Source organism: Toxorhynchites rutilus, chromosome 1 (assembly GCF_029784135.1).
Source record: "Toxorhynchites rutilus septentrionalis strain SRP chromosome 1, ASM2978413v1, whole genome shotgun sequence".
NCBI lineage: Eukaryota > Metazoa > Arthropoda > Insecta > Diptera > Culicidae > Toxorhynchites > Toxorhynchites rutilus.
In genome coordinates, this window is record NC_073744.1 from 192243943 (window position 1) to 192271872 (window position 27930).

Genomic DNA, 27930 nt, shown 5'->3' on the forward strand with positions numbered 1-27930 from the left:
TTTCAGTAACGATTAGATATGTGCACATTTTCCTCGATACTGGGAGCCCACCAGTGGTTAATGCTAATTCGATAACCACCTGTTAATAGCACTTGATTGAAAAATATTTGGTCACAGTGTTACATGAATAGAAAACATCAAAATAAACTCTTTCACATGAATGTAATTTTAAATTCCCAGAGGAACTGAAGTGCAAGACAATCACATTTACAAGGCGCCAATCGTTTCTGTCCCATGACTACATAATCGGTTCTGCTGTTATCGATCGCGTTACCTCCATTCGAGATCTCGGGGTAATTCTCGACATCAAACTAAAGTTTACCGAACACATCAACAACGTCATCGCAAAAGGATACGCTGTTCTAGGGTTAATCCGGCGGAACACGCAGTCCTTCCGTGACCCGTACACGCTGAAGGCCCGTACAGCTCAATGGTTCGAAGTGTCCTTGAATACGCAGCATGCGTGTGGGCTCCTTATCATACAACGCACATCATCAGGATCGAAAAAGTGCAACGCTGTTTTATTCGCTACGCATTAAGACAACTGCCATGGAATGATCCCGCTCATCTTCCTGATTACGAAAGTCGCTGCATGCTTATTGACATAGAAACGCTTTCGGCGAGGCGGAAGAAAATTCAACGTCTGTTTGTCTTCGATTTACTGTCCGGAAACATCGACTGTGCGGAGTTAATCAGCGAGATACGGTTTTACGCTCCCACCAGACAGCTCCGCGAAAGACAGCTATTGGCGATACGGCCGCATACTACGTCGTACGGGCAAAACTGTCCTTTGTCCAGCTGCTTCCGTGCGTTTAATGAAGTTCAATGTCACTTCGATTTTAATGTATCTAAATGTGTTTTTAAACGTAGAATTAGGAATATTAGGTAGTATTTAAGATTTGTCAGTCTGTGAGATGTTTTTTTTTTTAAATCTAAGACGAAGTGAAATAAATAAATAAATAAATTATTTTCCGGATCTTTCTCGATGCTGAATGGCATCCAAACGGAAAGAATTCCGTGCGTGTATGTGTGTGTGTAGCGGCTGCTTCGATGGTCACCTTCTCTTCTCCTGAAGGATCGGCTTCTCTGTGCTCCCTCACAGTTTCAAACAAACTGCTTGCGTTTCAGGGCAGATCTCGATCCTTCGCCGTCCAGCATCCTCAGCAACAATGTTGTCTTGTCGATGTCCTCACGAAAAATGAATGCGTCTCACCACCAGAATATCGCTTAAGCATGCTTTTTGTGCGTGATTGAATCGAAAGAAGGCGTGGTTTACGATGGCAATTTGGAAGGCAAACTAGAGGGGAATGAACTCTCTGAGCTCGGAACTTTCGGCGACTGAGCAATAATCGATTGCGGGCGCATACAATATTGGATATGGAAATATCCTACTGATGGGGAAGAATAATCTTCAGAAGCTATCCTGTTAATTGCGATTGATTTAAAAATCACAAAACAAAACGTATTTGGTCATAGTGTTACATGGATAGAAAACATTCAAATAAACTCTTTCACATGAATGTAATTTTAAATTCCCAGAGGAACTGGCAGATTATTTTCAGTAAAGATTAGATATTTCCACATTTTCCTCGATACTGGAAGCCCACCAGTGGTTAATGCTAACTCGATAACCATCTGTTAATAGCACTTGATTGAAACATATTTGGTTACAGTGTTACATGGATAGAAAACATTCAAATAAACTCTTTCACATGAATGTATTTTTAAATTCCCAGAGGAACTGGCAGATTATTTTCCGGATCTTTCTCGATGCTGAATGGCATCCAAACGGAAAGAATTCCGCGTGTGTATGTGTGTGTGTGTGTGTGTAGCGGCTGCTTCGAGATCTTCTCGGGGAACCGTTTGTGGCATCACTCTCCTCCTGATGGATTCCCTTCTGGCCTACGGTGTACAAACAGGCTCTTGGTGACACCGTTCATTCGCGCTTTCATGATAAACGAAGAGCTTCACCACAACAGCGACAACATGCTCCAATCACTGTTCAATTAGAACTGAGTGGATTTCCGAGCGGCGCTCGCTTATATACCGATTGGTGATTTCAATAGCCTGTTTTGAAAGCAATTTTAAGACTATTGAAACAAGTTTTTGGATCAGAAAGTAACAAGTATAGAACGCGTAGATATTTTATCTTTCGAATGAAGTGTTTATCATACCATTTCGTTCAGTTGTTTAGGAGCTATTAACGCTCAAAATCTCGGTCTCCGGCGTAACGCTTTCGTTTTCGAAACTTTGATTTTACACCCCGGTATAGAAATGAAAGACGTAGTCCTACGTCAAAATACGTTTCTTGTTTGGATAAGTTTGATTTTTTATTCTAAGTACATATTATGGCGGGGTGACACCCTAGTAACCCGCCCTGGGTGTCACCCGGTCACGCCACGCCACTGCTTTGTGGAGACAGTTTTTTCACACAGAGCGCTTTGTCACGTCACAAAATGCATGCCGATTTTTGTGTGCTTGCGCGTGTTTTTTTTTTGTTTGAAAAACTGAATATACAGGAATCCATGTTAATTTTTTCATTGACAAATCATAGAACAAAATTTATTTCTATGTTTTGAAACGCAACTGAAAAAACAACTTTAATGTTCAAAAGTTGGAAACCGCAAAAAGATAGGTGTTGTCACATCACAAAAGTATTGGGCTGGCAACAAGCGAATTCAACTGTAAAATATTTTTAAACTGATGATTCCTGTAGCAAATTTTCTCAACTTTCCTTTGACATCGTTTACTATTTGGGAATAGTGTGATTTATACATGAAAACGAGAAAGAATTTGTTTTTAGTGAGTTAAAACGCTGTCACGTCACCCATAATTTCCTGCTCATGGAATGGGAATCTACAAAAATTCGTTTTCCCGAACACTTCTGGCGAAAAAAAATTATAAGGGGTTTTATCTAGGACACGACCACATTTTCGACGTACTGAATTATAATATTCAGTTCGCTTGTGTATCACTTCGGATGTTATTGAAGAATGCATTAAAATATTTGAAATAACTTTTTAGTCATTTAGTTAATTTTACTACTTAAGTGTTTAATTCGTGTATCACTCATATATCCGCATCTTTGGGTTCTTCTACAACAAATTACTGATGAAGAGAATCGCCGACAGCTATCAGCGCCTTCCGTTTATTTGATTCCCTCCTCACTTTATGATTGAACTGCGCTGTCAACGCGCACCAAACTTTCTCCTTCCCACTCAGATATCCGTCACAAACTATAAACACATTTACTCCTATATTCCGAGTTGTGATCGAACCCAAGACCATGCAACAGTAAGGTTTTCGTAGTGGGAATCTAAAGCATACTTCCATGAGAGATTGAAAGGGACCCCTTGGGGTCGATCTCGGTTTCCAAGGGGTCGCCACAAACGAAAATTGATTTTGGGGGTTTAACGGGTGTTAGATAAAAAATGAGATTTTTTTCAATACCTTTCAGTAACTCAAATAAAGAGCGTAAAATTTTCTTTCTCCTAGAAAATTGCTCTTTGGGCTCCCTAGAAACAGTAGGCGTGTTTGGTTATGCTAGTTTGAATTTAGTCAAAGCAAAGATGGCGTCGAAACAGCACGTGCTCCGCGAACGTATTGTACGGTTCTACGAAACGCATTTCCAGCAAGGAAAAAAGTTCACGGTGGCACATTTTAAGGAAGAAAATGTACCTGTCAGTACGGTATATCGTATCCTGGCTTCCCTGAACGTAGAGCGGAAGGTCGGAAGAGGTCGTCCGGTGACGATAATGACGAAGCAGAGGAAGACATCGTTAAAGAAGCTGTTTGACAACAAGGACGCAACCAGCCTGCGTGACGCCGGTCGGAAATATGGCTGCTCCCACGTTTAGATCCATCGGACCCTCAAGATGGAAGGAATCGTCTACAGGAAGAAGACGAGGTCGCCGGAGTACACGGAGGAGCAGATTGAGACGGTTAAATCACAGTGTCGGTGGATGACCAAAAAATACCGCGTGACGTCTTTCGTTCTGGACGACGAAAGCTATTTTCCGCTGTCCAAAACGCATATTCCAGGAAATGATAATTACTACTCCAGCGACAAGTCATCCACACCGCCTGAAGTGAAATACAAGTTCAAGCACAAGTTTCAAAAAAAGGTTATATTGTACATCGCCATTTCCGACCGGGGCATTTCAAAGCCTTGGTTTAAGCCGAGCGGACTGGCAATCAACCAACAAATCTATCGAGAAGAGTGCCTCGATAAAATCCTGCTGCCATTCCTGAACGAGCATCACGCGGATGGGAAGTACGTCTTCTGGTCGGACGAGGCGTCTTCCTATTACGCCAAGAAGACGCTGGCGTATCTTGAGGAGAAAAAATACCGTTCGTGCCGAAAGATCGTAACCCAACAAATTTCCCCCGTGCCGCCCAATAGAGGATTTCTTTGGCTCACTCAGTGCCCTAGTGTATAGAAACAATTGGAGGGCCAAGGATACGAAGCAACTGACTACAAGAATCCGGAATTGTATCCGGAAAATGGACGTAAGTGCCGTACAACGTTCTTGTGAGAGCATCGCGACAAAGTTGCGTCGAACAGCAGACCACGGCCCTTACTCAAACATTCACTGACTTTTTTTTGAAGAAAATACATTATGTTATTAATAAAAAATACTAAAATCGATGAAAAAAAAATTTTTTTTTATATGTGATTGAAAAAATTCTCATTTTTTATTTAACACCCGTTACGAGGTCTAAAAATCGACTCCTATTAATTAACACTTGTTCTTATTGGAAACTTTCATGATACTGTATAAGTTGTATTACGTGAAGCAATTTGTTACAATAATGACTAATATTTTAGTACAACGAATAATGCCTTGATCAAATTCAAGTCCAAACAAACATAACAAGCTTGCATTTAGGTTGCAATTTGTTTGCAAAATAAGATGAATTCATTGAATTCATCAAATTAAATGTAGTACTCTTTACAGTTCTGTCAAAAATGACGATATTTATCTTAAAAATTTGATTGTTTCCACAACACTGTTGATTGCAACTTTTACAGCGAATCCTAATTCAATTTCAGCCGCTGCTTAGCAGAAACGAATCATCGGAAAGATCTACGTTTATCAGGGACTTCAGATTCCCTCTCAAAAGTGCTGGCTTGATCAATTTATTCATTACTGATTTAAAAATGTTCGTCAGTTCGAATAGAAAAAGGTGCTATGGGCTCGTCACTCTGAAAGATCGTCATAAATAGTTGAACTGCAGCAGCTTATGTTAAGAAAAGCCCCCAACAATTTATCCTCAAAAGCCTCTGCAACTACTCTAAAGGTACTGGCTGTAAAACAGCAGCAAAGCTCCTACGGAAATCTGGATGTGTATCTTTGTACTCACGTTCCTTTTGTGCTTAGAGTGCGGCTACGTAGGTTTTGACGTACGGCCGCATGTCCAGGGTTTTGTTTTGTACCATGGGTTGGTTTTCGATCTATTTCACTCCGCAAAACTTCAGCCGATCCGATAGTTCAAGAATACTCCGCACATCTTAACGGAACGTTCTCAAACAGTCTGTACAAGCACTGGAGGAATTCATCAATTTTCCAAACAGTCTTTTTCATTCCTTCTTTGGATGAATCGTGAAAACTTACAAACTGCAGCTACCTATATTTGTGAGCTCGTAGTTTTGGCTGCTACAGATTTCAGGAATTTCTTCATGCAACTGGTTCACTACTTTCCAATTAACATGGGGACCGTCAATGCAGAGTTGACCCACTTCAAACTAGGTTTAGCTTCAAAATAGTTCTTCAATCCGTCGAACAAGTCCAGTGCACGCGTTGAGCTTAGCAAAGCTGAGCCTATGTACCTCCACCGTTCCCTTCGGTACATTCCAGCAACGGACGCTAACATCAATCTGTTGCTTTTGTGAAATCTTATTTAACGTTTCGTCGAATCCGATAACGATATCCTTGCAATTTTCGAGTAAACGAAGGATGCCAATTCAAAAAGTATTAGTCCGCTGAGCTGCATCTTCGGTCCCATTCCACTGTCCGGAAACATATGCGGAAAGAGCTTAGCACTAGAGCACAAGAGTTTCATGGGACCATGTCTACCACTTGCCGAGGAAGAATACCCAAATGAGCTCACGACCTTACTCGTGCGTGTATTCTGCGTTTCAGTAGAAATGGACTAATTACAGTTGTCTTGAATTGTATCCACGACTGCGATTTTCGTTGATTCTTCTTTGGCAGCGCCTATTTTCATTATTATTCTTTTTATTAGTTTTAGTAATTGAGTTCTTAATACTCACGTTTTTCAACAGCCTGAGTTATAAATCAATCGAAAGAAATGGTGTATTTTTTATGTTTGTGTTTGTTGGAAGATGAAAAATCAATCTTGCGTCGACTAGAGACTCTGACTCTAGACGGGACTCAGGTGTCGACGAATGCTCCGTTGACTCTCTGATTGAAGATCAATGTATATAAAACATACAAGAGCACCACATTCAAATAACAATTGAAAACATTAATCCATCTGATTTTTCCTGGTTTTGAATGAACATTCCTGGTTTTACCGGCTTTCCTGATTGAGTTTCCACCCTGAATGATAATACACTCATCGACTAATTTAATTCAAGAGATTACAACGTGATTACACAGTGAAAGTGAACCTAAATGAAGTGATCAAAAATAATTTATAATAATAAAATTATGAATGTTCGGTTTTCTTGGTTTTAGTTTTTTTTACGTTGATTGGTGCCTAATGCAAATTTTCTATACAATACTGTTCATTCGCCCCATTGATTTGAGGCAAGGTGCGGCTACTTGATGAGTTTCCCCAACACAGATTTCAATGAGCTTGGGGGAATCGGTATTGCGAAATAGATGCAAGATGCGGGTACTTTCGCGGTTTGAGAAGTACGTACACTTGGGAAATGCAATAAATTCAGAGGGAAATGTAAAATACATCGATCGTTTAGCCATTCTTTCGTTCACATATTTTGGAAGTTCACGAGAAATGAATGAAATGAACAAGGCATCATGCCATACGACTTGCAACAAAGAAAGTAATCTCTTCACAATACATGAATTGACCTAAATTGGGATTTGTTCGCATCTGAATTCGGGAATTGTTTCATTTAACCACTGCACTATGGTCCAGGAGGTGCATTAAAGTGGAAATTAGCATCTAGAGCTCGACAGTGATTCTCTAGACAAAAACTGTCTTCGACAAAGTTGTTACGTATAATAGAGCGCTCATTTTTATGTTTTCAAAAATAGGGTGACCAAAATTGTCGATGAAATGAAAAATCTAACTTTCTTATCTTTATAGATAGATGTAAACATAGTTCGACAATATTGTAGCCCTGGTTATTTTAAGTAACTTTGTGGAACAATATTTCTTTCTATCTCTTCAAATAACCGATATAGCGCTTTTTCTCTAGGTTGAGTTAGGGTTACCATGAAAAAAAACGTTTTTTTTGCTCTAACTTTTATATGTAAAATTCTACATCAAAACTGTCTTGCAATGACTTTTAGAGCTTTCCAATCCACGCATTTTACGGTGCATAACTTGTATGTATCTTAATTCTACTCAAAGTTATTGATGTTTTTTCCCCGAAAACACGACCTTTTCATTTGCTTGTCGTTCTTTTTGGGGCAAACATAAAAAAAAATTATTGATGGCATTTTAAAGAGCACATTTGACTCTACATAAGGTGAAACTTACAAAAGAGTGTTATTTTTTGTATTTGAGTAAATTAAATTTGAAATTATGAGACTTTAAAGCAGCATCACTTCGGTTCAGTCTTATAGCCACTCAACATGGAGGTTCAAAGAATGTCTTCGTTGATTTCCTATTTTAATGGACGAAATATAGAAGACGTTATACAATTACTACGAGAAAAATTTCTGACTATTTTCTTTTTATACAATAAAATATATTTATTGTATAAAAAGAAAAGCGGGGACCGACAAATTGTCAAATGCTTCCTGAATGGAAACCGTATAAAGAACAACTCGGGGCTCGACGTGTTATTTTTTAGTAATGTATTGACATATTTTACTGGCGATGAGTTGATTGATGACATTATTTTACCAAACTTTTGTTGTTCCTATTGTTTTATTCAAATTTATTTTTATAATCTTCCGTATATACATATTAACCTATTTTAGTTGTTATAATGGAAATTAAATTCATAGTAATGATTAAAAATCATACAAATAAAAAACTACAAAATCAAATGCTTAGCATTTTCTGGAATCAGAAGATCGGAATACTCTGGTGTTTGCCTATTACTAAGAGATAATACTGGATCCGACGTCAAGAGGAGCCTCTTGAAGACGTCCTCCATGTTTACTTCTCTGTTGAACTTCCTGGCGTGTCGCTCTCTAAACTGGCGGATGCTTTTATTACGGGATTCAGCAGCTTCTTCGGAAAACATACCGATTGGAAGTAGCGCATGTTTGATTAATGCTGCACCGTGCACGAGTAGTTTGTGTACTGTCGGAGAGAGGGCATACCATCCGTATAAATTATTGTAGAGTATACGAGTTTCCTCTACATACGCTTGATAAGCATTTACATCGATTTGCGCCTTACAATTGATTAATGTCAAAAGTACATAAAATTTCTCCAATAACTTCTTATCCAACCCCGTAATTTCCGCAACCGCTTCTCTATTCTCGAAAAATCGACGAGCAACGTTTTCGGTCGGCACAGCGAAACCGACGAAGGGTAATCATTGTTCCAAACGATTGTTTCGAAACCATTTGATGCTTTTGTCAATCGCAAAGGGACTATTGATACAGCAAATATATGCGAGTCTTGATACTCCCGAAGGTAACCATCATCATCTTCATCCAGGAAAACTTGATGATACCTAACAGCAAAAGTGTTTTTTTATTTTTAAAATTATATGCATTGAAAATAAAGAATATAAAAAAAGTGTTCTGATATTCTATATTAAATTTTATTAGCAATAAAAAACGAAACTAAACTAAACTCAAAAAAATAGCAAAAACATATTTTGTTCATAATTTTCGCATAGTTTGAGTTATTTTAGGTAGGATTTGTTACTTGTTGCAGCCCTATCAATTACCTTCAATTCGACGAAGAAAAATTTTCAATCAGTCATACTGCTCAAAAGATATATTTTTTTTTGAAAATAAAAAATGACGATTTTATTCACTCTAATTAAGGAAAAGGTGCTCTAAGGGCCAAAACAATACACGGGTCTAATAAAGAGCTATTCAATAAAAAAGATCTACTTTGGAATATTGACTGTACTAAATTACAACTGAATTGATTAAGAGACATATACAATTACATATATAACCGAAACAAACCTGCTGTGATTTGAGCTTCCATCACAACCCCACTTAACAATTAGACTCAGTTTTTCGATACTTGTTTTGGTATCGTATCTCAAATACTCGAGAATACGTTGAATAGTATGGTCGATCAAACTCTGTAAAGCAACGCTAGCATGTAACGTTTTTATACATATGCCTGAAGAAATTGAAAAGAATTGTATTATGTTTAACTATGTCCAAATCATACCAACTTGACGGATAACACAGCTTTTTAGCTTTCACAATCGAATTATATTCAGGGTATACATCTAGCCCCTGTCGTTTTGTCGTCATTCGCACGTTCAAGTATTGTGATTTGCTGAAATCATTCCGGCAAATAAATCCAATTGCTTCTTCTGAGGTGAGAGCTGTTCTATGCGAGCTACTTTTAGAACGTCTATTTTTCTTATTAGGCGTTTTCACCAAATTTTCTACAATCATAGCCGAATGACGGGACCACTGGAAGCTGTTGCGAAGCCCAGTTCTTCAGCAGAAAATTTTTCTGTAATCTCTCGAACACGGTTACGCTTCATCCTTTGGCTCAGCTCAGAGAAACATTTCCTTTCTTGCCTTCTAGCAGTATTAGAAAAGGTATTTTTTGAGAAAACCAAGACTTCTTCGAGCCACGTGGCATTTTTCCGTTCAAATCGAGAGCCTGTACGAGCACATTCCGACCACCGTGTTGAGAACTTTAACTTCTCAAATTTCAGGCACTTTCTGGCACTCAAAACACAGATATCTTGGCACTTTTCTCGTAATAAATGTATAACGTCTTCTATATTTCGTCCAACGAAAAAAAAATCAACAATGTGTCTTCTCTGAACCTCCATGTTGAGTGGCTATAAGACTGAACCGAAGTGATGCTGCTTTAAAGTCTACGCTTACTATATGCATTTAAAAATTGCAACTTGTTCATTTGTATGCAAAAACTCATAATTTCAAATTTAATTTACTCAAATACAAAAAATAACACTCTTTTGTAAGTTTCACCTTATGTAGAGTCAAATGTGCTCTTTAAAATGCCATCAATAATTTTTTTTTATGTTTGCCCCAAAAAGAACGACAAGCAAATGAAAAGGTCGTGTTTTCGGGGAAAAAACATCAATAACTTTGAGTAGAATTAAGATACATACAAGTCATTCGAAGACAGTTTTGATGTAGAATTTTACATATAAAAGTTAGAGCAAAAAAACCTTTTTTTTCATGGTAACCCTAACTTAACCTAGAGAAAAAGCGCTATATCGGTTATTTGAAGAGATAGAAAGAAATATTGTTCCACAAAGTTACTTAAAATAACCAGGGCTACAATATTGTCGAACTATGTTTACATCTATCTATAAAGATAAGAAAGTTAGATTTTTCATTTCATCGACAATTTTGGTCACCCTATTTTTGATAACATAAAAATGAGCGATCTATTATATGTAACAACTTTGTCGAAGACAGTTTTTGTCTAGAGAATCACTGTCGAGCTCTAGATGCTAATTTCCACTTAAATGCACCTCCTGGACCATAGTGCACTGGTTTAATCAATAATTTAATCAATACACTCAAATGTCTACTAAGCCAACGGTAGTCCTACGTCAACCTTGCGGTTGTATTTTAGGTATAACCCATCCATAGCTTTTGACGTAGGATTACGTTTTTCCGGAACATATTCTTGTATTTGCTTTGCGATTTTAAAGTTAGTTTCAAAAATTAATTACCTACTTTAAGTACAGGGTTTTCCAACTTTAAATTCCGAAAGTAAATTGGAATAAAACACACTTAGAATACGAATTTCGATGGAACTTTTATTTCAAATTATAGTTTGGTTTATGCCATTATGTGTGAAATACAACATCATTCAAATGTCCACCTAGGGCTTCCTCGCACACCTTGATCCGGAACAGGTAATTTTCGATGACTTTTCGGCACATGTGGGGCGGTATCTCGGTCGTAACTTCACGAATGTTGTCTTTCAAATGTTCAAGAGTTTGCGGAGAGTTGGCATAGCCACGGTCTTTCGCATAACCCCACAAAAAAAAGTCTAGCGGGTTCAACTCGCATGATCTGGCCGTTGGCATCACCAAAACACGAAATTATGCGTCCCTCAAATTTCGTTCACAATACGGCCATGTTCGGTCGTGTTGTATGGCACGTGGCGCCGTCCTGCTGAAACCACATGTAATGCGTATCCATAACTGCAATTTCTTTTTCTGACTTTTGGCGGATGCAATGGCCTCTCAACAGTCACGTGTGGATTTTCTGAGCCCCATATACGGAAATTTTGGGTGTTCACATAGCCACCGAGCTCGAAATGTGCCTCATCGCTGAAGAAAATTTGATGCGAAAATTCAGCATTTTGCTGCTGTTGTTCGTTCACCCAATCGACGTATGCCCGACGCATTCCATGGTCACCACGCTCTAATTTTTGTACCAGTTGGACTTTATATGGATGTAGGTGCAAGTCCAAATGCAAAATTCGCCACAATGATGTGTTTGACAAGCCCAATTGCTGAGCACGCCGTGGAATCGAAACATTCGGGTCATCCTCCACACTGGCAGCAACAGCAGCAATATTTTCGGCCGAATGCACATTACGATGATGCACAGGTTTCACAATATCCGCAAAGGATCCAGTTTGTTCGAATTTACGCACTACATTAGCGATTGTGTGCTCTGTAGGCCGTCCATGACGACCAAAATCCGTCCGTAATGCTCGAAAAACATTTGCCGGTTTTTCATCATTTTTATAGTATAATTTATCAAAACAACGTGTTAATGTGCGATGCTAAAACGATCCATATTGTAAAATGGCAGACATTCAACTAACAATATGACGCTTTGGTTGACAGCTATGTCAAACGGTTGTCAGCGTAGGGCTGTATACTTTCGGAAGCCCGAAATGGAAAACCCTGTATTTGTAAGTAACGGGTATTTAAAAATTATTAGTTACACTTGATAATTACTGAATTTCATGTATATATTTATTTTGTTGAATTTTAATAAGAAAATAAGGATTTCTCATTTCATGAACCGCAATGTTTTTAAATTGTTAAGTATTATGTATGAATAAGAAAAAAAAACTAGAGATTTTTAAAGAAATTTCGCTATGGGGGTCTTTGGTCACTTCATTCTGGCAAAGGGGTCTCTCGCCCAAAATAGTTTGAGAACCCCTGATATAAACCATAACATCTTAAAAACAGAAAAAAAACCCATCAAAACAAAAGAAAATCCAAGAAGAGGAAACTTGGCAAACAAACATTCACGGCCATATGGACAATATTGGAACTGACAGAGAATTCCACACTATTGCTCTCCTTCCATTAGGACTACTACTTTTTCTTCCTCATTTGGATGAAGGTTGACAGATTGTGTGATGGATGAGAGCTATGGGTGTGAGTGTGTGTGTGTTTGCGTGCGGAGTTCGTGTTTTGTGGTTTATTCCCAAAAAAAATCGGATGGCGGTGATGACAATCAACAATAGCAGCAACAACAGCAGCAGCAGTAGTAGTAGAAGCGACCATTAATCAGCGTTATTTGTCACTTTTTCACTCCCTCTCCCTCTGCACCAAACTCCTAACCACCCCCCCCCCCCCCTTCCGCCCGTGTCACCCGCCAACTCAACGCCCTGAACCATTTTTCGGGAAGATTGACGCAGTCGGAACGACTGTGTATGACTTGGTTAAACATGTGATTAATTGTTGTGAGTTTTTCCCTGCCGAGGGTTAGTCTAGGTTAAGTGGCAATTGTTGCGTTTTCCGTGCGAATGAACACGTCGCGACGTGTGAGAAGGGTTGCGGGGGTGGTGGTGAAGGTGGCAGGGCGAGAGAAATTCCATACGATGCGATCGGGAGGAAGTTTTAATCATTCCATCTGCCAGGCGCGGGCGCGCGTTCCGGAAGCGATGATGATAAATAGTTTCCAAAGGGAATTAGTACTCGAACATTCCTCCGAGCAGATACTTTGACATTCTATCGTTCAAATTGAGTTACATCCCGACCAATTGGTTCGATCCAATTTCAGCTTAACAAAAATAGAAAATTGAAACCGAGATGTGAGCCGTTCGCTACCTGACTTCATGGCTTGATCTTGTTGTCAAAGCAGAATAGGGTTAGAACTTACTTCCAATTATATAAAGATGCTTTGTTCTATGAAACATGGATCACTACAATGACAAATTCACTATTTCTCAACACGTTTCACACAACGCGACACACAAACGGCTTCGAGAATTTCGTTCGCCACAACTGAAACCGCTTTTTGCATGCACAAACAATTCCAACTTCGATGCCGGGCATTAAATTTCAATATTTGATTTTGCGATCTAAGCACTTTGCACTTTTAGCTGTCGAATTTGGCCATCTCGCTCACTCTTCTTTCCGGCTCCAAATGGAACTGAAACAAACTCTCTCATTTGAACAAAACAACAAGAAAAAAACAACACTCTGCGGCACAATCATTCTCTATTCGAATCGAATTCTATTTGTTGCAACGCGGCACCCGCTTTAGCGAACTTATTTCCAACTTTGCACACCACCTTTTCCCGCACTCAAATTCCCCGCACTTCCATTATCATCATTATTTTGATTCTAGAAGCACTTCCCCCTCAACCTGTCACACGGCTTTCCACTTCGCTTCCGCCGCTAAGAATCGACCGATGAACCGGTGACCTACCTCACTTTGCCCCCCTGCCCAATGTCGCCGCGATCAATAGTAGGTGACCGTTGCGTAATGTCGAGGACCCGCGTCGTTTGCGCTGCCCGCAGTATAATACCATGAGTAACCTTCGCGAAGGTGTGGGAGGCGGGTGGTGCCCCCTTAGCAACTCCGTCACTCCGTCACGGCGAACCACACACACAGCTCGTGAGCTGATAACGGATAATGACAGTTGAACACAGATAGACAAACAGGAGATTCACAATCAGTGTCAGAATCAGCATCAGAATACCGTGCCACCGCCCGCTTCGAAAGTCCCGAACGAACTGATCCGCTTGTGTGCTGTCACTCCGAAAGGGCTTTGTTTTGGGGAGGCGGAACTCACCACCTGGCTGGCTGGATGGCTGACTGGCCGGCCATATCGCACACGCACGCCATAGTCTCCTCTCGTCGTCTCGTGTCGTTGTCAACACGAGAGGGGGCGCACGCGAAGCAACCAAGGCGACGGCAGGCGACCCAAACAAACGAAAGCGCTGGAAAAACGCCCAAAATACTCCGCCACTCACCGTGAGTGCCCGATAGTGATCTAGCGACGAGTTCCATAGATCACTTTCGGTGGCTTGCTGAGTGTGTGCATCGTACCGATACGAGTACCGTTTTCTGCCGTGCAATGCTGAAGGGGAACCGACAGACGAAGCGCGCGAGCAAAACAGAAAAACGCCGATAAGTGCAAGCGCGCGCCGGAATCGAATCGCTTCGTGTGTGTGTGTGTGTGTGTGGGTGAGACAGTGGGAGTGGGTTGGAAAATCAGACAAGCGTGACAGTGTTACAGTTTGACGGTTTGGCGGTTGTTTGCCTGAAAAGCGGCGGATTGAAATCACAGAATCGTTCTTCGTTTGGCCGGTCGGACCCCGCCTGATGGCGATGATGATTATGATGATGATGATGCAACGGAATGTGTTTCCATTTGTGTGATGGGGAAAGAGCGAATCAGATGAGTGGTGGCTGATTGAAACTAAGACAACTTCTTCGTTTTACAACCGACCGTAAATTCATCAGCTCATCTTCGGTAATGAACTAACAAAATCGATGCGGTTGAGATTTTACGAAAATTAGGTACTATAGAGCGTGCTCTATTTAGTCGGCAAATGGAAACAAAACAAAAAGGAATAGAAACACTACGGTATAGACAAAATCGTACATTGGACCTCTCTGTCCATAGCCTCTCATAGCCATTGAGGCCATTCTAATCATGATGTTGAAGACATCACTGTGTCATTTTTAGAAATTAGTGTAGGCACAATTGATATGCCGTCTTCTTTCCTTTCCGTATTGCTCTAGGCCAAGAGATCATTCAGAAATGAGCATGGGTTATGGAATTCAGGTCGGACTCAATTATACGGAGACTCGATTATCCGGAGTATTTTATTTTTGATTTTCGGGAATTTTGAATAATTTGTACAATAATTCCATATTGAATAGCCAATATGGGTATCAAATGAAAGGACTTGACTACTAAAACATAGTTATTTATGAAAAATGCAAATAAAAATTGGCCGCCACCACATAATGGCGCCCCATCAATATGGGTATTAAATGAAAGTAAAATTTAAAAAAAAATAAATATGGGTATTAAATTACAATACCCATATTTATTTTTTTTTAAAGCAAGAATAATTATTTATTTGGGAATTGCAGTCATCTTAGATTTGGTTTTTCATGATCTACTATGTTCTACTAGTCGAGAACTTTCATTCGATACCCATATTGATGAGGTTTTGAAAAAAATATATATGGCGCCATTTTGTAGTGGCGGCCATTTTGGATTTACATTTTTCATAAATAACTGTGTTATACTAGTCAATCCCTTTCATTTGATATACATATTGATGGGGTTCTGAGAAGATATGCAATCCGCCATTTTGTACCGGTCGCCATGTTGGATTTGCATCTTGGATTTACATCGATTATCCGGAGTGGAAAAACAAGAAGTGGATTATATCTGTGATATAACCGCAAGGTAGACGTAAGACTACCGTTGGCTCGGTAATCATTTATTTGAAATTGCATCTGCATCAATTCTAAATGAATGAATAAAGGGTGTGTCACATCAAATTGCTTCACGGAAAAAACGCTGTAGAAATTCGCCCAGTAGACCGATCCTTTTGAAAATTTTAGACAGTAAAATAAAAACTATTAAACAACTTTTGGCATTTTCTTTTTATTCATACTTCGAGCCCAAGCCCGTATGCTCGCACCTTGCTCTTTACCCCGTCCATAAGGTTCTGTACAACGTCAGGTTGTAGTTTTTTTTTTGAACAGAAATCCATTTTCTCTTGAAGTCCGCCTCCGATTTGACAACTTTTGGGTTCTTCCGGAGGGCCTGCTTCATAATCGCCCAATATTTCTCTATTGGGCGAAGCTCCGGCGCGTTGGGCGGGTTCATTTCCTTTGGCACGAAGGTGACCCCGTTGGCTTCGTACCACTCCAACACGTCCTTTGAATAGTGGCACGAAGCGAGATCCGGCCAGAAGATGGTCGGGCCCTCGTGCTGCTTCAATAGTGGTAGTAAGCGCTTCTGTAGGCACTGCCGGTCATCACGAAGGGGGCGCTCCGCTTTCCGCAAGAGCAGATCGCTTGCCACACCATGTACTTTTTGGCAAACTTGGATAGTTTCTGCTTGCGAATCTCCTCCGGAACGCTGAATTTGTCCTCTGCGGAGAAGAACAACAGGCCGCTTTGACGTAGGTCTCGTCGTCCATTACCAGGCAATGCGGCTTCGTCAGCATTTCGGTGTACAGCTTCCGGGCTCGCGTCTTCCCCACCATGTTTTGCCTTTCGTCGCGGTTAGGAGCCTTCTGAACCTTGTATGTACGCAGGCCCTCCCGCTGTTTGGTCCGCTGGACGAATGAACTTGACAAATTCAGCTTATTGGCGACATCCCGGACCGAACTTCTCGGATCACGTCTAAACTGCTTAACTACGCGCTTGTGATCTTTTTCACTGATGGAGCATCCATTTTTGCCGTTCTTCACCTTCCGGTCGATGGTTAGGTTCTCGAAGTATCGTTTTAGTACTCTGCTGACCGTGGATTGGACGATTCCCAGCATCTTACCGATGTCCCGATGTGACAACTCCGGATTCTCGAAATGAGTGCACAGGATTAATTCACGACACTCTTTTTCGTTCGACGACATTTTTCCAAATTTACGAAAAATTGACAGTGAAGCATGGCCAACGTGATCTATACACTCTTATCTGATTATAAGCGAAAGCTGAAGATATAATTCCTAAAAATTAAATTTCTACAGCGTTTTTTCCGTGATGCAATTTGATGTGACACACCCTTTAGTCGAGCACTTTCATTCGATACCCATATTGATGAGGTTTTGAAAAAAATATATATGGCGCCATTTTGTAGTGGCGGCCATTTTGGATTTACATTTTTCATAAATAACTGTGTTATACTAGTCAATCCCTTTCATTTGATATACATATTGATGGGGTTCTGAGAAGATATGCAATCCGCCATTTTGTACCGGCCGCCATGTTGGATTTGCATCTTGGATTTACATCGATTATCCGGAGTGAAAAAACAGGAAGTGGGTTATATCTATGGTATAACCGCAAGGGTGACGTAGGACTATCGTTGATTTAGAGATCATTTGTTTGAAGTTGAATCTAAATCCATTCTGAATGAATGAATAAATGAATATTTGGGGGACTTCGAAAACGAGAGTGTTACGTTGGAGGCACAAGGTTTTATGCATCCAATATAGGATACGAAAAACCTTGTTCTGAAGAATAATCTTCAGAAGCTAACCTGCTAACTGTACTTGATTGACAAATCACAAATCCAAATGTATTATATGGATATTTAATGGATAGAAAACATTAAAATAAACTCTTTCGCTTGAATGTAATTTTCAATTCCAAGGGGAACTGGCAGATTATTTTCCAGCAACGATTAGATATTTCCACATTTTCCTCGATATTGGACGCCCACCAGTGGTTAATACTAACTCGATAACCACCTGTTAAAAGTACATGATTGAAAAATATTTGGTCACAGTGTTACATGGATAGAAAACATTCAAATCAACATGTGAAATGAATGTATTTTTAAATTCCCAGAGGAACTGGCAGATTATTTTCCAGCAATGATTAGATCTTTCCGGAACTTTCTCGATACTGAATGGTATCCAAACGGAAAGAATTCCGCGCGTGTATGTGTGTGTAGCGATGTCTTCCCGGGGAACCGTTTGTGGCATCACTCTCCTCCTGGATTCCCTTCTGGCCTAAGGTGCACAAACAGGCTCTTGGTGACACCGTTCATCCGCGCTTTCATGATAAATGAAGAGCTTCACCACAACAGCGACAACATGCTCCAATCGCTGTTCAATTAGAACTGAGTGGATTTCCGAGCGGCGCTCGCTTATATACCGATTCGTGATTTCAATAGCCTGTTTTGAAAGCAATTTTAAGGCTATTGAAACAAGTTTTTGGATCAAAAAGTAACAAGTATAGAACGCGTAGACATTTTATCTTTTGAATGAAGTGTTTATCATACCATTTCGTTCAGTTGTTTAGGTGCTATTAACGCTCAAAATCTCGGTCTCCGGCGTAGAGCTTTCGTTTTCGAAACTTTGATTTTACACCCCGGTATAGAAATGAAAGACGTAGTCCTACGTCAAAACAAGAAGTGGGTTATATCTGTGATATAACCGCAAGGTAGACGTAAGACTACCGTTGGCTCGGTAATCATTTATTTGAAATTGCATCTGCATTAATTCTAAATGAATGAATATCATGAAAGATTGCTGAAAGTTTTTCTTGTTAATGTGTGGTTGGATGAGTACAAGTATGAAATTGTTATTAACATAAAATTCAACTCTTTCGAGCTTGTTGGTGGTCCCGAAACGAACCGATGGAATTTGAGTGGCCCTTTAAAAGCAACTGAAAATGTTTGATACATGATTCATTTTTATTTTCTTGAGAAAAACACGAGATTTTTCATGATCACATGCGCAGAATAGAAACTGAGGGCGCCACTTCACGGTGAAACCGAAATAAAGTCTATATAACTGTGCATAAAATTAATTTCGTTATTATCGTGATGTGGCAATTTTTCATTATTGTTCCATGCGAAAGCAGAACAGAAACTGATACTATTGACGAATTTACGCTAGATTTACAACCAGATGGCGCAGCGAGTAAAATGATGATGTTTTGCTTTTTTTTGTCTTTCAAATTTTTTAGAAAAATCAGAATTTATCTTCAAATTTCGCGGTTTTACGTATTCTTTCTACGCTAAAAAGGTTAGAAAATCGCCATTTTACAATGTGGTATGTATATTTTGAAGAATGGCTTGGTATAAGTGTTGTAACTTTATTTTATTTTTTTCAACTAGATAAACGATGAGTAGCATGTGTTGCGCTAAAAATACTGCAAATCCTTCTTGTATCGGCCCATACATTATCAATTATATAATCTAACTTGATATGATATTGATTTCATCACCATTATCCACAGTATTCATAACCTGTATGTATTATCAAACTCAAAATTTTCGAAGATTATCAATGACTTGCGTGTTGAACTTTATTACCATACTCTGAAGACCTTTAATGGTTGAAATGAACCTAAATAGAAATAAAATGAATAATCACGACCGAATCTTGCTTTTCAGTGCGTAGAATAAACAAACGTCATCACTTTTGTGGCTCTGAACTCTAATGTAGGTGTCGCATGAGCTGATTCAGCTTTGCGTAAATTCGTCAATTGGATTGCATCACGAATATTCCTTCGCTTGGACGCATTCACACGCAAACAATGTTTCATGACTGTTTCATGCGAAAGCAGAACAGAAACTGATGCGAGTAAAAGTACTCACGCCTTGCATGTGTCCGCTATGGTTTTCCAAACACTAATGCAAGCGAGCATAAGAAGTCGCAGCTTGCATGTATTCGCTATGACGGTTTCTCCAGGTGCCTAGATTTTGCGTCCGTGTTTGGGAACACATTGCAATCACCAATCATCATCAATGAGCAATGATGATTTCAATAGCTTGCTTTCAAAGCAATTTTGAAGCTATTGAAACGATGTTTTGGACCAATGAGTGGCAATCATATAACCCGTCGACATTTTATCTTTCGGATGAAGTGATTATTATACCGCTTGAATTGATTGAATTTTTTATTGAATGAAACAATTTCCGAACTCAATTGAATTCAATATATTTGTGAGTGAAATGATTGTATAATGCCATGTAAGGTCAATTCATGCATTGTGATATATTATGTTCTTCGTTACAAGTTAATTTAATGACAGTTCTTTTACGTTCGGTATGATGCCTAGGACAAAATATGTGAACGGAGGAATTATCAAACGATTATTTTATTTTACGTTTCCTTCTGAAGATTGCATCTCTCAAGTGTATGTACTTCTCGAACAGCGAATTTGCTTGATTTGATAAACTTCAGACACTTTGTTTCCAATTTTGACATGTGCGTCGAACGCATATTGTTTAATCAATAGGCATCATCACAGCAAATGGTTATCAACATTTTGCCTAATCATCAAATGGTATGCGTAGAAATTCAGTGAGCAGAAGATATGAAGGCATATCCTTCAATGCAATCTTGAATAACCGAGCCAAAGCGTTGTGTTTGTACCCGCTTTTGTGATCCGTGTTAGGAAAACACTTTTCGGAGTGCAAAAAAGTACCCCCAGCTTGCATGAATCAACAACTTCAACTTCTACCTTTTATACTATAGAGGATTTATACTTGAAAGTTCATTCGCCCGTAGTGTCTGCATGATTTTCCCAGGTTCCTATGTTTAGGAAAACGTCTTGAGGAAACATTTTCTAGTTTGCACAAAGGCAGGGAGTAAAAGAGTACTCGCAATTTGCATTTGTTTGCAAGGCCGATCTTGGTTCTGAAGTCTGTGTTGGGGAAACATATTTCAGTCGGAACAAAATTACCCCCGACCTCCATGTATTTGCAATGCCAATTTCCCTACGCTCCATGGATTTGAAGTCTGTGTTAGAGAAACACACTCAGTCGGAACAAAAATACCCCCAACTTTCATGTGTTTGTAATGCCGATATCCCCAAGGCTGCTTGTTTTTGATGGCTGTGTTAGAGAACCCGTAAATCGGGCCAATAAAAACGAGGTAGTTAGGGCGTTTAGATAACATTTAACATTTCACAGTTATTCGATTGTTTATCTAATGAAAAATAACATTTTATTAATTGCGATAGAAGCGTAGAAATATTCCCTATCAATTGAAGCAAAAATCTTTCCGATCCAGTAAGAAATGTTCGAGTTATAAGCACTCGGAATCTTTCATTTTTTCCAGCATGTTCTGTGTTTAGGTTTTCATGAGGGGAAATATGGCGGGTATTTATGAAAAATGCAAATCCAAAATTTGAAAAAAATTATGAATGGTTTTATTGTAGAGAAATATATTAATGATACTACATTATCTGTATCATTAATATATTTCTCTACAATAAAACCATTCATAATTTTTTTCAAGTTTTGGATTTGCATTTTTCATAAATACCCGTGTTCTACTAGTCAATCTCTTTTGTTATTGATGGGGTTTTGAGAAAATATATAATCCGCCATTTTGTAGTGGCCGCCATCTTGGATTTATATTTAAAAACTTAAATATAAAATAATTAAAAACACTTTTTAAGTTTAACGGTTTCATGATGATTAAACATAATTACAATACAGATGATGTACTGAAAGCTATAAAATTATAAGACAAGTAGCAGTTAGTAATTATCACACCCCTTTCTTCATTAATCTGGGGCATTGATGAGACTAAAATAAAATCGTGAGGCATGTAATGAAACAACTAACGGTAGGTATTGGAAATCTGACGTGGCCATTTTAAAATTGCATTTTTCGTAAATAACTGTTTCACTAGTCAATCCCTTTCGTTTGATACCCATATTGATGGAGTTCTGAGAAAATATGTATACCACCATTTTGTAGCGACTGCCATCTTGGATTTACATTTTTCATCAATAATTGTATTCTACTAATCAAGCCCTTTCATATGATACTGATAGTGAAAAGATTTGGAAAATATATATATATATATATATATATATATATATATATATATATATATATATATATATATATATATATATATATATATATATATATATATATATATATATATATATATATATATATATGGCGCCATTTTGTGCTGGCGGCCATTTTAGATTTGAATTTTTCTGAAACAACTGTGTTCTACTAGTCAATCTCTTTCGTTTGATACCCATATTGATGTGGGTCTGAGAAAATATGTTATCCACCATTTTGTAACGGCCGCCATGTTGGATTTACATTTTTCATCAATAATTGTACTCTACTAATCAAGCCCTTTCATTTGATACCCATATTGATAAGGGTTGGAAAAAAATATATATGACGCCATTTTTTGCTGGTGGCCAATTTGGAATTCATAAATAACTGTGTTCTACTAATCAAGCCCTTTCATTTGATACCCATATTGATGGGTTTCTGAGAGAATATGTAATCCGCCATTTTGTAGCGGCCGCCATTTTGGATTTTCAAGATTATGAAATATGCAGTTTTATAATGACTGCAGAGATAAAGGTGTGTTCCAAAATTCAGATCAATCGGTCAACAGGAAGGGGGTTAAATTTCTATTGATGAGGGACAGCGCTACATACAAAGTTACCCACGTACATACAAACGGGTCATATAATCGAACCCGTCCTGTATACCGAAGAGTTTTGCGGTTTTCCGGATCGAAAATCTTTGCTCCACACTCCATACTAAGGCATCTAACATACCCTTATGCAACTCCTTCAATGAGAAATTTAATCGTCAACTTTTGACCGTCCGGATTTAAAGGCATTTTCTGAATGTGCTTTTTATTCCGGACATGAGTTTGTGAAATTCACATTGATTTTTGATTTTTAAATTTTTTTTTTGTTAACAGCTAGGTACCATGTTTCACACTAAACTAAATTAACACAATAGTAACTATTAGTCACATCAATTCAACATGCAAAAAAAGACATGGTTTTGGCATAATATTGAATGTAATGAAAAAGTGTCCGGATAAAAAAGCGTCCGGATTCAGAAGCATCACTGTACAAATACTTCCTAATAATATTATTTGCGAATTATTCGAATATATCCTTCTTTCGAGTAAGTGTCGTATTCGGGTAGGTGTTACATTCGGGTAATTGTTGCATTCGGGTAAATATCGCGGTCGGGTAATTGTCAGTTCTGGTAGATGTTACATTCGGGTAGCTGTCGCATTCGAGTATTTGTTACATTCAGGTAAGTGGAATTCGGGTGAATGTCTTTCGGATAACTGTCTCTCGGGTGAGTGGGTGAAGAGAGAACGAGAAGAGATGAACGATTTGCCACGTCAAGTACAACCATCCAGTTCTTTGACTGATGAAAACATCGACAAAGTGAAAAGCGATGATTGAATATCTCTCCCGAGACCATTCTTCATATTTTGGTTGATGTTTCGGGCATGAGAAAAACCACAGCACGACTAGTGCCAAAAGAGCTCAATTTACTTCAAAAATTTCATCGCAAACAAGTGGCTGAAAACATGTTTCAACAAGCAAATTCTGATCCCACTGGCGACGAGGCATTGGATGCACGAGTATGACATGTAAATGAGTCAACAATTATCGGCATGGACTGCTGCAAACGAGTCGAAACCGAAAAAAACACATCAAAGGCGATCAAAAGTTAAGATAATGCTGTTTTCTTCGATATTCGTGGTGTTGTCCATTCGGAATACCTTCCGCAAGGTCAAACGATCAAAAAAGGGTATGGCATTATGAGGCGTTTGAGAGAGAAAATTCATCGCAAATGCCTGTTTTGTGGAAGGATAACACTTGATTTTTGCATCACGATCAAACATATCTACGGAATTGTACAATCTATCAAGGCGCAAGTCACAATGATTGAAGACTCTTTTATACGAAGCACAGAACAGAAAAATCGAACAGAACTTCAATAATTTTCCATGTCTTTAAAAAGCAACCAAATGATAGCATAATTTATCGACTATCACTTACCATGAATTTCAATTAATTTTTTAAATCTTTATTGGTCAATAAATTTGGTTTATAGCGAATATCTGCGGAATATTTGTTTTGAGAAACAATAAGCCATTTTGGATGATTCAAACTTGTTTATACACCCAAACCTAATTTTTAGCACATGTTATGGCATCCCGATTTATTACATTAAATGAGTTGGAAAATAACAGAAAATGTTCTACTCCCCAATACATGTATATCGTTTGTATAATATATATATATGCTAGAGCAAATATGAGCGAGCGAAATAGGAGACACATTTAAATGAAAGCATATGAAAGCTTTTCGTATAGTTTGCCAAATACGCGGCCCAGACAGAGAAAGATATATTCTCGTTCATGTTCTTCTTTATCCTCTTGAAAACACTCTTCCAACTTCATTTTATGATGAGGTGTGATATTATCACGCTTCTATATAACAACACTGGCAGCTATATGGATAGCGTGGTCGTGTGAAATAGCTTTGCATTCCAGCCGGCCTTAGTTCGATCCCCATTGATCCCAAATGAAATGAGGAAACAAAACAGAAAGAGATGTCTGCCCGCATACATACAAACCAATTTTAAGCTTTTAAAACAGCTCATTATTTGCTAGAGGGTGCACACGAAATGGCATCATTTTTGCCAAAGATGAAATGTTTTCTGCCAACGCTAGTTTGGGTGTACTTTTCGACAAATAATTTATATGGAGCCTCTCGTGTCTTGCGTTTCGAAGTTTCCAAATTTTATCGTCGTATCAGATTTCGGGTTTCATTACTGGCCAAAGGTGAAATGTCCAAAGGCTATAAGTGATCTTGAACTTAAAAGTCAATTGTTCCTTATATTGTGACATGGAACCCAATTTCATGTAATTGAATCTTCACAAGATTCTTCACTTCGGCACCATAGTACACCAACTCAACCCATCCATCCGGAAAACTCCCCCGTTTAGCAGCAGTCCAAGATCTCATTTCAAAAAGAATCAAATTGACACGCTCCTTTCATCTTCGCAAATCGAAGTACAACAGCAGACAAGGTAATACCCGATCCCAAAGCTCACATAATAGCTCCCCGTAACCGTTACGATGTATAATGAAACGCAATCTTGTTCCACAGAATCATCCGTAGGTGGGTATCCCGGAAACATCAGGCGCCCTTATGACGATACACTGCAAAACGAGATCATACAGTGTTGGCCCTAAACACAGCACAACGCTTTTCTTGTGACGCACTTTTTCATACATCAATCATCTAATTGAACGAAATGGGTGTCATAAATCGACAGCAAATGACGCGTGAAGCGGTCCTCCGATTTCCGGCCCCTCCCGAGCAAGCCTCAGCGGAAAGTTCTGGTCCCCGTATCCTCCATCCTGTGAAGCGGTGTGAATATTTCAAATCTAATTGCTCGCAATTTTCCATTATTTCTGTCTGTGCGCATGTGTGTGTGTGTGTACCGTATCGTCTTCGTCCGTTTCGGAACAAACTTGGCCAAAGGAAGAGTTACTTCCGAGGGGCACCGAAGCATCGGACAACTTTGCAGCTTCTCGTTCAATTTCATTTACATTTCATTGACTTTGTACCACGTTACCGGCCCCTTTCGCTTCTCCACCTCCTCGGCACTGCCACCGGAAATGGAACGAACGGTTATCAGTATCTCCCTGTTAGATAAATTATTTATGTCATGCTTTTCTTGTTCTTTCAACAGAAGCGCAAATGCCGGACGAAGATGGTGATCGATCGAAGACTGGTGGTGGCAGTAGTGAAGAGGTGTGGTGGAACAATGTTGGGAAATAAAAGAAAATTGCTCCCGGAAAGCAAGTTCTTTTGCTAGCGCGAAAACTATGTTGCCTTATGCAAAATCTCGCGTGGAAATGCAACTGGAGGCGGCGACTTCGGGAAGTACTTTAAAGCTGCTGACGCACCATTAAAAGTTTTGGTTTTAATGTGCAACAACTTCTGTCGTTTGTGCCACGTTCCACCTGTGCTATTTGTCGGGGGCTGTGGAAAAATATTCGCTTTGGGTGTGGAATGGATTAACTTTTGCCTTAATTCGCAGTCCCGGACAAGTTCCGGGCGAGTAGTTAATGGGAGGACTTGTGAATAGATGGTAAATGGTTGTGCAGTGGATGTAAAAATAGAGGAAATAGTTTGTTGGAGATGTGTTTAACCTAGATTTGTACGTACAGCATAAGGTGGTGTTGAGAAGTAGAATTGTTAGTTGGAAGAATATTACGTTCTAAGAAATTCCATCCAGTACATCATAAATGTCGGATGCTTTGTGTAAACTTTTAGATAAACATTTTATTCAATACAGTGACCGGCACAAAAACATATCTTCACCTTCAAATGTAAGATTAACTCTAACAAATTTATATTTATCAAATCCAATCTATTTCTTAAAAATCATTTAAGAATAACAAATACATTACCTTCGGCTATCTGCTATAAATGCTATAAAATTCTATCACCAAGTATGTCATGGTTTTGACAATTCATTGTTTACTCTCACATCACCTTCTCTGTTCAAGTTCAACGTTTTTAAGACAGGAAATCACGCACGTGATTTTCAAAGTAAAGAATCTCCAGACGAATGGCACGGCAGTGGAACTCCATACAAATCACTCGTCGAAAAGTGTTTCCTTCACACTGTTTGTGTACATAGACGAATATAATTTTTCCACTAAGTTTCGGCGCAGAGTATAACTGACAGATTTCTACACGAGGTGTTCAATAAATTTAGGAAATATAGGTTAGCTTGTGATGCTACAAAATCAATAACCAATTTGCATTAAAAGTCACGTCACGATGTATAGTATAGTAAAACACCTATTATTATTGACGTAGAACTACGTCTTTCATTAAGGGTGCTAATCAGAAAACAGGTCACGTTTTTATGAAATAAAGTTAACGTTCATAACTATTTTTGCCGCGAACGGATTTTGGCAATTTACATATTAAACGAATCGGAAATTCCCTAAGATTTGTTTAATATGATATACATTAGAATCTCCTGGTTTGTAAATGGTTAAAATTCATGAAAACTTTAAGCGTTTCCATTTTCTCATACATTTGTTCTGTCCATTTGTGTGTTTTCCCGAACAGAGCTGTCAATAACGAAAAACTTATCGACGACCAACGAAGGGGAAATCGTAGGATTTAAAGTCTCCGTGAACAAAGGAAAAGTAGAAGAATGAAGGGGAATACTTGCCTAGAGTATAAACAGTAGATCTCGCTGAGGCAAACTTTCATTGAATCAAAGTATGAATCACCAATGTGGAATCTCTTAAATCTCTAAAATATTTGTACATCAAAAAAGAAATAAAATAAATTAATTTGAATTTGGAAAAAAAGGCAAACTTTCATTCGGCATCGGACTGTTGAACAATCCAGTTTACTTTGCTTTCGCTGCGCTTCGATCTAAGATTGGATCCCACCAGTGGTAATCCAACTTGGATATCGTCGTGTGGATTTTTCATTTCGTTTTTCGCATTATTCGTATCGTGTGTTTTTCTTTCCGCGTCATAATTTGGACGCTGTGTGATGAGCAAGAAGAAGAGGAACCAAAATCAAGCCCCCCCCGCTGGTGGTAAAGGCGGTCGCTCTTGACAAACTCATTAGCGAATTCGCATCGATGGGTGTTACAGCAGAGTACAAACTGTGTGACACAATTCGGTCTTTTTCAAACAGTTAACATGGTTTGTTTTCCGTCATCATAAGGGCTTCGTTGGTGCCTTTGAGAATGCATCAATGCATTTAACTGACGTTATGGCGAAGCAGGCGTTAAGGTTGTGCGCCAACAATTTTTTTGGGGAAAACCAAGCATCTTGAATGTCTTACTGGAATGTTATAAGTTATTTGGGTTCGCGTGCCAGT

General features: G+C 38.9%; 2 protein-coding genes across 6 annotated transcripts in view; both read right to left on the reverse strand.

The window, feature by feature from the left end:
- The window catches only part of LOC129762707 (uncharacterized), a 34390-nt gene extending 20407 nt beyond the window's left edge, over positions 1 to 13983 (reverse strand). Inside the window, exon 1 of the mRNA XM_055761214.1 lies at positions 13425 to 13983. Coding sequence (XP_055617189.1) covers positions 13425 to 13461 — 37 coding nt within the window. The 5' untranslated portion in view covers positions 13462 to 13983. The remainder of the gene's footprint in view (positions 1 to 13424) is intronic.
- Positions 1 to 27930, reverse strand: part of LOC129762697 (uncharacterized) — a 458495-nt gene that overhangs the window by 415186 nt on the left and 15379 nt on the right. The window lies entirely within an intron of this gene.